At 49.4% G+C, this 13,795-nt stretch overlaps 1 protein-coding gene across 1 annotated transcript in view; it reads left to right on the plus strand.

Annotated features, from left to right (window-relative positions):
- The window catches only part of CASS4 (Cas scaffold protein family member 4), a 38,656-nt gene extending 28,714 nt beyond the window's left edge, over nucleotides 1–9,942 (plus strand). The window contains exons 3-7 of the mRNA XM_058686027.1: nucleotides 1,658–1,759; nucleotides 2,748–2,828; nucleotides 3,725–5,050; nucleotides 6,525–6,602; nucleotides 8,870–9,942. Of these exons, the coding sequence (XP_058542010.1) occupies nucleotides 1,658–1,759; nucleotides 2,748–2,828; nucleotides 3,725–5,050; nucleotides 6,525–6,602; nucleotides 8,870–9,280 (1,998 nt within the window). The 3' untranslated portion in view covers nucleotides 9,281–9,942. The remainder of the gene's footprint in view (nucleotides 1–1,657; nucleotides 1,760–2,747; nucleotides 2,829–3,724; nucleotides 5,051–6,524; nucleotides 6,603–8,869) is intronic.
- The last annotated feature ends 3,853 nt before the right edge of the window (nucleotides 9,943–13,795 follow it).

Here is a 13,795-nt window from a genome sequence, read left to right on the forward strand (position 1 = left end):
TGATGCAGGCTGCTCCTTCCTTGGGGACCGCCAGGTTGAGGTGGATGTGGGACACCTGCTACCCGCCGTCTGAAGCTCTGTGTTGGGGATGAAAAGCCAGCCTGCCTCGCGGACGGGAGTAGGATGTTTCCTTCTCGCTGATAGAGCTTCAGGCCATAATGCTCCCGGGAGCCCAGGGTTTTAGAGAACCAGGTTTCTCTGTAAGAAATAGTCGTCACTCAGAAGGACGTTATTTTGACACTGGGCAGCTGAGTGCGTCCGGGGGAGACAGGTTTGTCCTGTCTGCTTTGCAGTCGCTTTATGTGAGTCTGTTATTCAGCCTGATGAGTGGGGGCCCCACTGTCTACTACCCTACTGTCTCAAGCTGTACACATTCTTTCGCCCAAAACAAGCAGATCGATTAGGAAATACGAGCACTCACTTCATGCCGGGCACAGAGCTGGGTCACCCCCCTGAACAAAGGGACCCCGATCTAGTCCTTCCCAGCCTGAATTGCCCTCCCGGTCTCCACACCTTCAGGTCCTAACCATCCACGCCATCCAATCCGGAAAGCCCCCTGCAGTGACAGGTTTCTGGCTGCCAGATGGGAAATGCAGTCGGCCTCTGACAGACTCTCTGGACTTGACCTTTTGCTCTCCTCAAGGCCCTGTCTCGCTTTCCAGCCTGTGTCCTGGCTCTGTCCATACTGTATTTCCTCCTTTAGACCTTGACCCTGGCAGACGGCACCCACCCCCCTGGAAAATCACCCCTTCCGGCGCCCCTCCTGGAGACACTCTTGTTTGAGAGGGCCGACGTGGGGCCCCCGCAAATGTTTTATTTTAAAGTTCGTCAGGTGATTGGTTCTCTGGCCGGGTTTGGAAGCTGTCGCCCAGGAGCAGCTAGCCAGGTACCCGGTCTAGAGTGGACATTCACTGCAATCCAGTGACTCCAAGGCTGAGGCCACCATTGGTCTGGTCACCTCCCGCGGCCCCATCAGGCCTCAGCTGGAGCCACAAGTCCTGCGACCCGCCCCTGCCCCTTCCACACCCCCGATAATCCCTTCACTTTACACCCTTAGAGCCTCTCTGCCTGCCTGGCTCACAGCTACATCCTCAGGATCATCGGGTGAACACATTAGTAACCTCGGGTTCGAATCACAGGCTCAGATCCCGAGCGAACTCAGAATTGTCTGGAGGCTGGCTGGTGCTGCATATCCCCACACTCCCTGGGAGCACTCGGAGACCCAGATTCAGGGCCCAGGACTCCCCGGGGGCACTCGGAGACCCAGATTCAGGGCCCAAGACTCCCCGGGAGCACTCGGAGACCCAGATTCAGGGCCCAGGACTCCCCGGGGGCACTCGGAGACCCAGATTCAGGGCCTAGGACTCCCCGGGAGCACTCGGAGACCCAGATTCAGGGCCCAAGACTCTGCATTCTAAGCTGCTCCCTGCTGAGGCTGAGGGCAGGCAGAAGACTGCCCTCCACCACGGGACCCGCCCCTCTTATGTCCTGGGTCCCCCCCACCCCCGCCGTCTGAGCAAAGGGCCGCACATTATGGGTGCAGGGAGAACACCTCCACGCTGTGGGGGTGCCTTCGCCGTGTGAGGGTAACACGGAGCATGAGCTGTGGACACCACAGTGACGTTTCCTTCCCACGACTCTTCTTTTTCTCCCCAAGGCCCTCTTCACGATTCCCAGACCCGCTCGGGCCTCGCTGCCTGCTCAGCCTTCCCAGGTGTATGACGTGCCGACCCAGAGCCGGGCCCCCCCGGTGCTGAAGGTGAGTCTCAGCTGTGGCCCTGCCCCACACGTGAGGCTCTCCGCGCCACCCAGATGGCTCCCCCCCATCTCTGCAGGCACCGCCCGCCTCTCCCACACCCATTTTTGAACATCTCCCACCTGCAGGTTCCGAGGTGGGCCAGTGATCACCGGCTCGGGGACAAAGTCTCCTCCCTGGGCTCTGGGACAGGCCGGTCGCCTCCAGCCTCAGCCTCCCGAGATGCTCCCCCCCACCCCCCCACTTCTGGTCTGGCTCTTGCTCAGGTTCAGGTGTGACCCACATCTGGCCCTTGGATGAATACACTTGATCCCTTTGCCGTGACAGGTGCCAGGAGCACAGGCAGGGCCACATGGGACAAGGAGGCGCTGGCCTTGGGCACAGAAGTCTTAAATAAAGACACATGCAGGACTCATCTCCCTCACCTCACGCTGGCCCTCTCCACCCTGTTTGTTTGTTTGTTTAATGTTTATTTATTTTTGAGAGAGACAGAGCATGATCAGGGGAGGGGCAGAGAGAGAGGGAGACACAGAATCTGAAGCAGCTCCAGGATCCGAGCTGTCAGCACAGAGCCCGACACGGGGCTCAAACCCAAGAACCGTGAGATCATGACCTGAGCCAAAGTCGGATGCCTCAGCATCCACCCAGGTGCCCCACGAAGTCCCAATTTCCTTGATTCCTTTTAAAGTCAACCCTAAGGCTAACTTACAGAACTAAATGAGCCACTGTTTTTAACTCAGGCCAACTGCGTTTCGTTCTCTGTCTAGTTTGCCCCCATCTTCGGTCGAGAAGGTGAGCTTTTTAAAGCACAGGGTCCGTTGTTGAGAACATAACCACGTAAGCTTCCGCCTTGCAAGCGTCATGACCGGAAGCCCCTAAGTTTTCAGTGGTTTGCATTTTCACTTGGAAAAAACACTGGAGTGGGCAGAGTCTGTGATGTGCATCCATCGGGAGGGAAAAATCCAAGCTATCCTTTTCGGTCTCTCCCCAGGAGCCAGAGAAGCAGCAGTTATATGATGTACCCGCCAGCCCCCAAAAGGCAGGACTTGGCCCCTTGGCCAGCCAACCAAGTGTGAGTACGATGAGACGCAGAGATTTGCTGCTAGGAAAATGTGAGCCTCCTCCGGGACGTTTTATCAGCATGGTCCAAAGTAGGGATACAAATGCCTCACAGCAGAACTTATTTCATTTGGAAACCTGATGGCAGTGATGTTCAGGAACAGGGTGGGCGATGTGGTTTGGGTGAGTCCTCTAGCTTCTCCGTGCCTCAGTTTCTTATGACGGACTAATTGTGAGAATTGAGAAATTCCTGCAGAGGACCTACTACAGAGCTTGGCGAAGCTGAGATCCACAGAGCAAAAGCCCAGTGGATCTCAGTTAAACGTTTATTATTCTATACCTCACAGATGTGTGAAAGTAGGTTTTTACTTATTGGAGAGACGCCTTAATTTGAAAATCTGGAACCCGTGTTCATCGTTGAATTCTGTCCCATGTATACGATGCATATGCCTATACCCAAGGTTATCAGGGAAGGCCTTACAAAAGAGGGGACATCCCCACAGGGTCGTGAGGGTTGCATAGGAGTTTGTTAGGTAGAAAGGAAAGGGTGGGGAGGGCTTTTAGAACAGAAGGGCTGGTTTGGGCAAAATGAAATACAGTGGGCTCAGGGAGTACTCTGAGTTCAGGGGACAGTAAACAGCCTGGGCGACTGGACCCACAAGGAAGGTGGTGGCAGGAGTGGTGTGGAGGCCTGAAGGTGGGTGCAACCAGACTGTGAAGGGCCTTGAGCAAAAACAGCAATGGGGAGCCGCTGAAGAAGCTGGAGTAGGGGAGTGACAATCAGATTTTTAAGAAGCACAGTACCTGGCATTTAGGAGGCCCTCAGCCTAACACATGTTCGTCCAAGGAGTGGCTCACACCCTCTCTTTATCGCTACTAACCTGGGCAATTTTGTTTGGTTCTTCCCAGGGGCAGGGTGCTCCCCTGACGTCAGCGATCGCCTTGAGGCAAGGCGGCTACAACACGTTACCGAGCCCTCAGAAATCTGAGTGGATTTATGACACGCCGGTATCTCCAGAAAAAGCTAGTACGAGAAACGCATCTCTAAGCAGCTTTGCAGAAGGATCGGGGCCCCACACTCCCCCCAGTACATGCTGCTCCCCCCAGTATATGTCCAGCCTCCACTGTCCTCCAAATAGCAGAGCAAGGTCCCTCGATCCATACCTGCACAAAAATGTGCCCATGCAGAAAAAACTCAGCCTTCCAGAAATTCCTACGTATAAATTTCTGGCCTCGAGGGACACGTTCCCCTTGGACGAAGGCGTCGGCTACAAGGTTCCTTCCAGCTTTCTGATTCCCCGAGCGGAACAGCAGAACACCAAGCCAAACATTTACGACATCCCTAAAGCAACGCCGAGAGGCCCTCAGGCCCAGCACGAGCTGGGGAGTGCCGACGGGGCTTCAGAGAACGTCACGGACCGTGGCTCCTCGTGGCTCTCGGGACGGCCACCATCGCTGTCTCCGGAACCGGACAGCCTGTCCGTTTCCAGCTCCGACAGCCGAGCCAGCATTGTCTCCTGCTCCTCCACGGCCACGGACTCTTCGTCCAGCTCCTGCTCGGAGGAGGCAGGGAAGGAGCTCTGCTTGGACCTGGACTGGGCCCGAGAGACAGCAGCGTCTCTGCAGCACAAGGTGGCCGGCTCTGTCGCAAGCCTGATGCTCTTTGTCAGCAGGAGGTGGAGGTTCAGAGACTATCTGGAGGCCAACGTCAGTGCCATCCACAGGGCCGCCGACCACGTGGAGGAATCTTTGAGGGCTTTCCTGGATTTTGCCCGCACGGTCCGTGGGCCCGCCTGCAACCTCAGTGACACTCACCTTCAGGCCAGAATTAGGGACCAGCTACAGACGATCTCCAACTCCTACCAGATCCTGCTCAGAACGAAGGAGAGCCTGGATAGCTGCAATTGGTCCCTGGAAGTCCTCGTGACGGACGAAGCCCAAAACAGCCCGGACGACCTCGAGAGATTTGTCACGGTGGCACGGATGGTTCCGGAAGACGTCAAGAGGTTTGCCTCCATGGTCATTGCCAACGGGAAGCTCCTTTTCAAGCAGAACTGTGAAAAGGGAGACACCTTGCAAGTGACCCCAGACGCACAATTTAAGTTTGCCGAATGCATCCAGCTTCCCCGAAGAGAAATGGAATTGTACCAAAGAAGTGCTCCTTTTGATAAACAGAAGGAGAGGGAGCACTCCCCTGAAATACTAAAGAAAAACGGGACGAGTGTCTGTGAACAGGTGAGTTTCGAGTGGTATAACACAAAGAGCCCTTCAAATTTTATCTGGAGACGTCGCCCATCAGTTAGATGCTGAGAATCCTTCAGTAATTGTTAGAAACAGTTCAATAACTGAATATCGAATGATGATAATCTTTCGATAATTTCTGAGAGACACTGGTTCCATTTTCCAGAACATGAAATTCATGGAAGTGCTGTTCTAGATGAAATCTTATTAAGAAGTAAGATAGGCATTTGAACATTCAGGCAGATAGGACGTCTTCTGGAAACGTGGTATCTTGGGGTTTATCTCTAACACTAGGGTTACAAAGGCCTTTGAAACCCTTTTGAAATCTGTTCTTTGAGCACATTTTTTAAGCTCACCGCCGAGTTTCCTTGCATTTTTGAAAGTTGTAGATTTAGTCATTGTCTCTGTGTTTCTTAGAAACAGAACAGGAAGTGTAAACACTCTTCCAAATCGTGTGTGTTCTTAGCAGCCTCCAGCCTTCATTTACTGTTAGCAATACTTGGCTGCGTGAATTCAGACACGATAGAAAAAGAGCCTTTGGTTCGAGGATTGCGAATGTCAGGGGGTACAGCAGGTAACCTGGGGGCTGTGTCAACACGACTTGATCTCTTTTAGCCCCAATCTTGTGTGGTATTCTGTCAAAATGCCTGGTGGTTGGTGTAACAGCTTTAACACATTCTAGAGAAGGCAGAAACCTGGGTGTTTTTCATTCCCTATTTTAAAAATATAGATATAGATATAAAGAGGTATAAAATACATAAATATAAGCATATATAATTTTTAAACTATGTGTCCTTATATCAGGCCATGTGGGTAGGCAGAATTTAGCCCTGGGTCTAGCAAAGTTTCCTTTGTTGAAAAAAAAAAGGCACCAGGGGGCAAAACTATTCACAAAAATAAAAAGATAAATGCTTGAGTTCTTTTTTTTTTTTTACTAAATTTTTTTTTTAACGTTTATTTATTTTTGAGACAGAGAGAGACAGAGCATGGACAGGGGAGGGGCAGAGAGAGAGGGAGACACAGAATCGGAAGCAGGCTCCAGGCTCTGAGCCATCAGCCCAGAGCCCGACGCGGGGCTCGAACTCACGGACCGTGAGATTGTGACCTGAGCTGAAGTTGGACGCTTAACCGACTGAGCCACCCAGGCACCCCTCGAGTTTTGGTTTTTTTTTTAATGTTTATTTATTTTTGAGAGAGAGAGACGGAGCACAAGAGGAGATGGGAGGAGATAGCAGAGAGAGAGGGAGACAGAATCCGAAGCAGGCTCCAGGCTCGGAGCTGTCAGCACAGAGCCCGACGCGGGGCTTGAGCCCACAAAGGGAGATCACGACCCGAGCTGAAGTCGGACGCTCTACCGACTGAGCCACCCAGGCGCCCCAAAATGCCCACCTTTTAAAGTAGACTTAAACACCTCTGAACCGTGTCGAAACCACTCAGGTTGGTAATCGGAAGGGATTTTATTTTTCAGAAGTTGCCTAATCTAGAAGAGACAGGAAAACCCATCTTGGAACAAAGGTTGGATGAAAACAAAAACCTGGGAGCACAGGTAAGTGACAGGGCCGGCTCGCCCGTCTTTCTGCCTCGCGTGCTTCATCCCTAGAGATGCTTCCTGCTATGAACAAGTCAACATGATAGCCGTGATCCACGACGCCTTGGGAATAGATGTGGTGTTTCGGATGGTCCTTCCTATTTGCAGTAGAAGGAGCCCCGGAGATGAACAGGTCCAACGAGCCCCAGAATGTGGAGCATGATCCTTGAACCATGAGTGACAGCTCTGCGCATCGCAGGTGTAGCGTGGGTGGGACTGACATGGTGTTTGATACCATGGATGCACATTCCCTTTGACATTCTCTTTTAATGTTTCTGGTTACAACAGGAAAACCATTTTGGTTTGGGGCTTATGTGTCACCAACGCCTCTGTGACACTTGATGTTCTGTCTTTTTCAAAAACATTCAAAGATGTTATCGTGGTGCTTATTTTTGTTGGTTCCTTCTTACCGGTGACAAATGACAGTGGTTTTCCAGTCACCAATTTGAAAAGTTTCCTTTAAGGTAATAGAGGTAAAACCAGCGGGTTCCTTTAAAGACAAAGATGAAGCAAGTCAAGGCGAAGAAGGAAGCAGACAGGGCATCCCTGGTGAAGGTTGTCTGAGTACCTAGAGCCTAGAGAACGGGGAACCAGATCAGCTCCCTGGCTGGGGGCTGGGTGTGAGTGGGAGAGAGAAGGACGGAGATGTCTGATCATGTGGACATCTCCAGGGCAAATTGGGACGAGAACCCTCGTCTGAAAGTCTGAGATCAGGGTGCCAGCTTGGGCAGATGCTGGTGAGGGCTCTCCTCTGTCTTCTCATTGTGTCCTCAGGTGGCAGAGAGCAGAGACAAGGGCTCCAACAAGGGCACTAATCCCATCCCAGGGCCCCACCCAAATGACCTCCTCTAATCCTAGTTACCTCCCAAAGGCCCATCTCCTACTACCTTCACCTTAGCGGGTGGAGTTTCAACATATGAAGTCAGACCCTAACGCTGAGTTCTTCTAGGCTGTGAGCTTGGAGATCACAGGTGGATGAGAGAACATGCAGTTTCATGAAAAGACTAAGGCATTCAGACTTAGCTGACTCCGCCTAGAACTCCGGATCTTTATTTTACAAAATGAATGACCATAGGCAGCCCTTTGCTTCAGGGAGCATCAATCTCCCCACCTGTAACCTAACAAAGAGGCTTTTGATTATCCCCTGGAGTGGTTGCCACTAAAATTTTTTTTTAATGTTTATTTATTCTTGAGAGAGAGACACAGAGAGAGAGAGAGCAGGGGAGGGACAGAGAGAGGGAGACACAGAATCCGAAGCAGCTCCAGGCTCCGAGCCGTCAGCACAGAGCCTGATGCAGGACTTGAACGCACAAACCGTGAGATCATGACCCGAGCTGAAGTCAGACTCTTAACCAACTGAGCCACCCAGGCACCCTTTGCTGAGAATCTTTCGATAGTGCCTAGGCTTTGGGAAGACATCGGTTCCATATTTCAGAAACTAAAACTCATGAAAGGAAAACTCTAAATGAAACCTTGTTAGCAAGTTAGAGAAATATTGTCGTATTAGGACAGATAGGTCAGCGTATTTGGATTTCTTCCGGAAATTTGGGGGGATCAGGTTTATTGCCGATGCTGAAATTAGAAAGGATTTTTTGAAAATTCCGTTCTTTGAGTAAATTTTTAAATCTCATCGAGTTTTCTTGCATTCTTTAAGGTTATAGATTTATTCATTGTCAATGTGTTTCTCTCTCTTTTTAAGTTTCTTTATTTCTCTTGAGAGAGACAGAGACAGTGCCAGCAGGGGGAGGGGCAGAGAGAGAGGGAGAATCCCAAGCAGGCTCCACACTGTCAGCACAGAGCCCGATGCGGAGCTCAGACCCACGAATCGTGGGATCAAGGCCTGAGTGAGATCGTGACCTGAGCTGAAGTCGGACACTTAACCAACAGAGCCACCCAGGCACCTCTGTCCATTTGCTTCTTAGAACGGGTTTCTAATGGTTTGTTGAGAATACTGAATGAGATTTTATGTATTTAACACGTAAGATTATATATACAATGCAATATATAATATTGTATATGTAAATACCATACTTTATATGTAACCGTGCTTTGAAAACATTAACATTAATTTGTTAGGCAAATGGTGCACGGTGGGGCTCCCCACACAAAACTGTACTTTTTCTGATATAAAGTCTAGAACGTTGAGCAAAACAGGAAAAGGGAGACACCCACACAGCCTGGCGATCAAATCTGCCTCTGATCGATTACTTTCCTCCCTCTTCCAGCATCCTTGTTCCCCCACCCCCCAGCCTCTGAGTCAGCAGAACCCTGAGAAGAGATTCCACCTTTCTCAACACTGCCGGCTCTATTTCGGGGCACTGTTCAAAGCCATCGGCGTATTTAACAGCAGCCTGAGCAACAGCCAGCCCCCCGAGATCTTCATCGCGCAGAGCAAGCTGGTCATCATGGTGGGACAGAAGCTGGTGGATACGCTGTGCCAGGAGACCCAGGAGAGGGACATGCGCAATGAGATTCTCTGTGGCAGCAGCCACCTTTGCAGCCTGCTCAAGAACCTCGCGCTGGCCACCAAGCACGCCGTGCTCAAGTACCCCAGCCCGGCAGCCCTGAAGCACCTCCAGGCCGAGGCCCAGAAGCTGGAACAACACACTCGGCAATTCAGGGGGGCGCTGGAATGAGCCTCCTTCCCCCGCCTTCTCCCTGTTCACCTCTTAGCTTCAACTTGCCAGTCCCCAGACGTGCAACTGTGTCCTATGCGAAAAGCCAGCCCGGGGCCACAGCAATGAGCAGAAACAGCCATGGTGGCCAAAGCCGGTATTGCCAAGGGGCCAAGCTACCCCAGGACATTGACTTATCCCATAGAGAGCCAGGTATTAAGTAAGGACCTCGCTAAGGTTTTAGCACAGCATGTGGGGTCGGCGTACCAAGTGACGCGGTAGAAACCAATTTTATGTTGGTTGAATGCACGCCTGTCTTAAATTCACTCATTCAACACTTATTTATTGGGCATGTACTATATGTCAGATTCTAGGTGCTGGGCGTATAGCAGTGAATCAGAGCCCTTGACCTCAGGGAGTTTACAATCCAGTGGGGAGAGGGACAAATGATGGAGAGATACATATACAACGTATCAGGTGCTAGGGTGAAAGTCAAGGAGGAGGGACTTATTTTCAGATGATCGATTCCTATTGCGACCGTTAGCAAGTGTTCTGTTTTTCATTTTGGACTGACTTAATTCTGTGAGATTTGGTACAAATTATGTATCTGCCTCTGACACTCTGTACATATTTGCTGTTTTATCTTAATCAAGTTAAAGATGCGTGTTCTGTTTCCAACATAACACGTTCTGTTGGGTTCCTTGTTAATTTATTTTGTGTATCACAGATTCTGTGTCGGTAAATTCAGCATGCCCAATCAGAAAAGGCTGATGCTTCGACAGTCTCAAATCTGTTACCGTTTATGGGGCGCCTGGGTGGCTCAGTCGGTTAAGCGTCCGACTTCAGCCAGGTCACGATCTCGCGGTCCGTGAGTTCGAGCCCCGCGTCAGGCTCTGGGCTGATGGCTCGGAGCCTGGAGCCTGTTTCCGATTCTGTGTCTCCCTCTCTCTCTGCCCCTCCCCCGTTCATGCTCTGTCTCTCTCTGTCCCAAAAATAAATAAAAAACGTTGAAAAAAATATTAAAAAAAAAATCTGTTACCATTTATAACGTTACATAAATATAATCGTGACTCAAAACATCCTTCGTAGCAATCCTTTCCTTGGAAGAGTCGTTGATCCGTATCACCCGGGTTCTGGGGCCGAAGCAAAGCCTCCGATATTGACTCGTCTTACTCAAATGCTTCTCCCGGACGTGTACTTTGTTGACAAAGTACAAAACCATTGGCTTTAAAACAATTGAAAACTGCTGCTGTTAGCTAAATGTGTTTCCTTCCCTTTTTTTTTTTTTTTTGAAAGAGAGCAGTTATGGGATGAGTTTCCACTAATTCAATAGGACCATTACTTCAGAAAAACATTTAAAAGTAGAATAGTATCAGTTGTTGTGTGTGTGTGTGTGTGTGTGTTTTTTTTTTTTTTAACTTCAGCAACGTTTTGCTGAGTAGTTTTCTTTAATGCCCAGAACTCTGTACTGCTTCCTTTCAAGGTAGGAAGAGGAAATAGTGGCTGGTGTGGTGGTGCCCGTGGTGATAGCAACTTGACCTCAATTAAGTTAAATTTCATCAGGGGGATGGAAGTGACGAGGAACCCAGTTAAGAGATCTTCCAGTGTGACAAGCGCTGGCGAGCTGTGTTTCTGGTTTGGGGGAAACTATCTTTTTTATATATACACACAAAACAGCTTTTAAAAATTTTATATTCTCCCCCAATATGCATCCAGCTCTCCCAAAGCTTCCCATGTGCAAAAGTCTCCCGTTTAGGGTAGGCTGATTTGCCAATGCCTTTTTCCTTTCATTCATTCGTGGGACAAATATTTACGGAGTATCTCCCCTTTATCAGGCCTCTGCTGAGCACCAGAGGTGTTGCAGGGGACAAAACAAAGGTTCTGCATCGTGCAGCCTTCCTTCCAGCTGAAAGGGGGGGCGGCAGGAAACCAGGGCGAGAAGAGGTGAGGTGAGTGAGGCATTCTCCTTGAACGCAAAATGTAAAGGGGCACCCGAAAACCTAGCAACCAAGATACATTTTATTTTGATGCAATATTTAAACAATCATAATCAATGCAAAAAAAAAATCCACGGCACACAAGATGTCAAAATTTAAATTTATAATACGATGCCAGGGGTGGTAGGTGCCATGATGAAATTAAATCAAGGTGGGGGTAGTGGTCAGAGAAGAAGCTCGGAGGAGGGCCACTTTATTTTACTTGAACCCTCCTTCGGACATCCTCTTAAGTGTAACCTTGAATGATGTGGCTGTAAAAGTCTTAAAGAACCGTAACACATATTTGTTGGTTTTTCATGCCACCTCTCAAAATGAGTCACTTTGCCTGTCAGCCTTGTCCAGACAGAATTTTATTTATTTGTATTTGTATTTTTTTTTTATTGAGAGAGAGGGAGGGAGAGAGAGGGAGAGAATCTTAAGCAGGTTCCATGCTCAGCACAGAACCCGACGTGGGGCTCGCTCCCACGACCCTGGGATCACGACCTGAGCCGAAATCGAGAGTCAGACATTCAGACTAAGCCACCCAGGTGCCCCCGGACAGAATTTCAAACTACAGCGCAGGGGGAGAGCTCACAGGAAATCAAATCCTCAACGGTTCAGAAGACTAAAACATTTGGAAACAATTGCAACAGGCAGTAGGAACATTTAAACTACTTGCTCTTGGCCGGGGCCTCAGGGGCTGGTGAATGAGCTACATATTCGTATTACCTGCAGCAATATTTTCTATGCACGACCGGATATTTTTCCACAGGGAGTGAGTCCAAACTTTTTCTCAAATTCTCCAGTGGGTCCAAACACCCTTTTGGGATTAAGAAATACTGGTTTTGCTAGGGGCTCATGGTTTTCTTTCTGTTGGTTTCATCCATCTCCCGCCCTTCACATCCACAGCCTGGCTGGGGCAAAGCTGTCGTCAAAGATCCTCACAAGGGAGTATCCTGTGTCAGTTCGTTCAGCAAAGGCAGTGGAAGGTAACAGCAGCTGATGACTCCAGTGTGTCTAACGTGGCTCAAGCAAAATGGCACAAAGCGCGTGAAAACACCGAGTGAGGTACCTGATACTTAGCCGGCTCTAAACACAAATGAGTTGCTACCGCTGATATTAACTATAGAAAAGCTTAAGCTGTGTATTTTCGGTAGCGCAGCGTAGCCTAATATCCAATACTCTAAATGAGGAAACCAAGGAGGAAGAGAAAAAAGAATCCAGCTGCCTGAGTTTCAACGGCCCACCCAGTGGTCACTGCTTTGCTGGGTGTCACGGTAGCTTTGGGCGAGAGGTTAAGGAACATGGCATTTGTAGTTCCATGGGCCTCGCTTGAGAAGGCCTCTGCCCCTGAGCCAAGACACCTTGCACAGCTCAGTCTCAGGTTTGTCATTCGGAAAATGGAAGGCGTTGTACCCCCTGCCTCCTAAGTTACAAAGACAGAGGAAACCGTGCCTCCCAATCCGCCATGGGTAAATGCAGAGCAGGTATTTTTATTTTCACTTCTCCAAATGAGCTAGGGGAGGGGCAGACTCTGTTGCCAGAAAAGAGCACTGGTTTGAGAGTCTGTCTAAAGATCTTTGGGTTTATGCTATTCCGTCCCTGATTTTCCGTCCTTTGGGGGAGAAAAGTAACCTTGGAACCCAGTCCCAGCTCTCCCTCCTACCAGCGGTGGGACCTTGGGCGAGTCCTTTGATCTTTCCAGGACTTCTATTTCTGTACTTGTAAGCTTTCCAGGCCTCTATTTCTGTACTTGTAAATGGATTCCCCTAGTACCTAGCAGTTTTAGGGCCTGCCCAAACTGGACTTATCACCCTCGCTGAACGTGTCTGTACTTCCTTTGGGCTTATTGTGGAAATACATACTGAGCGAGCCAAAGGTTCTTCCAGGCACCGAGGCTACGATGGGGACTAAAACAAAGTCCCCACGCTCACAGTTTACAATTCGGGTGATTGGCATAAAAATAAATCATAAGGCAATGAGACACCAACGGATTAAAAGGTTTATTTTCTTTAAATTCCCATCAATTGCAGTCACAGAGAATCCAATGTTACAGTCCTTGAAGTTTTCATATCCACGTTTTCTGTTCCCAGCTGGGGAATATTTTCAGGGTTGGTTGTTTGTTTATGTCTCACTGTGGTCAGCAAGGTAACATCCAATCGTATAGGTCCACCTTACTCGCTGTGGTTAGACTTTCCCCTAATATTTACCATAATTAAAGGAAAAACTAGAAAGAGAGTCAAGAGCCTGAAAGCAGACAGTCATGGATTTTAGCCGGGGTTTTGCAAGGGATTTGGCCTCTCATTATGGACCTAATACAACCTATCTCTTGGAAAAGGCAAGCAAACATCGGCGTAGCCTTGATAAAGCTGCCTCTGTTCACTACACCTGCTTTTTAATAAATAAATAAAGGGGGCTGTGGATCAGATACATTCCTGGACCAACTCTGCAACATTTCATCTATAGACGGTCCACACGGCAGTATGAAAAGTTGCAGGCCTAGAGGATCTTACTCCCCCAGAACCTCCTAGAACACCACTTCACGGGATTTGTTGAGAGT

This window comes from Neofelis nebulosa, chromosome 9, assembly GCF_028018385.1.
Source record: "Neofelis nebulosa isolate mNeoNeb1 chromosome 9, mNeoNeb1.pri, whole genome shotgun sequence".
Taxonomy (NCBI): Eukaryota; Metazoa; Chordata; class Mammalia; order Carnivora; family Felidae; genus Neofelis; species Neofelis nebulosa.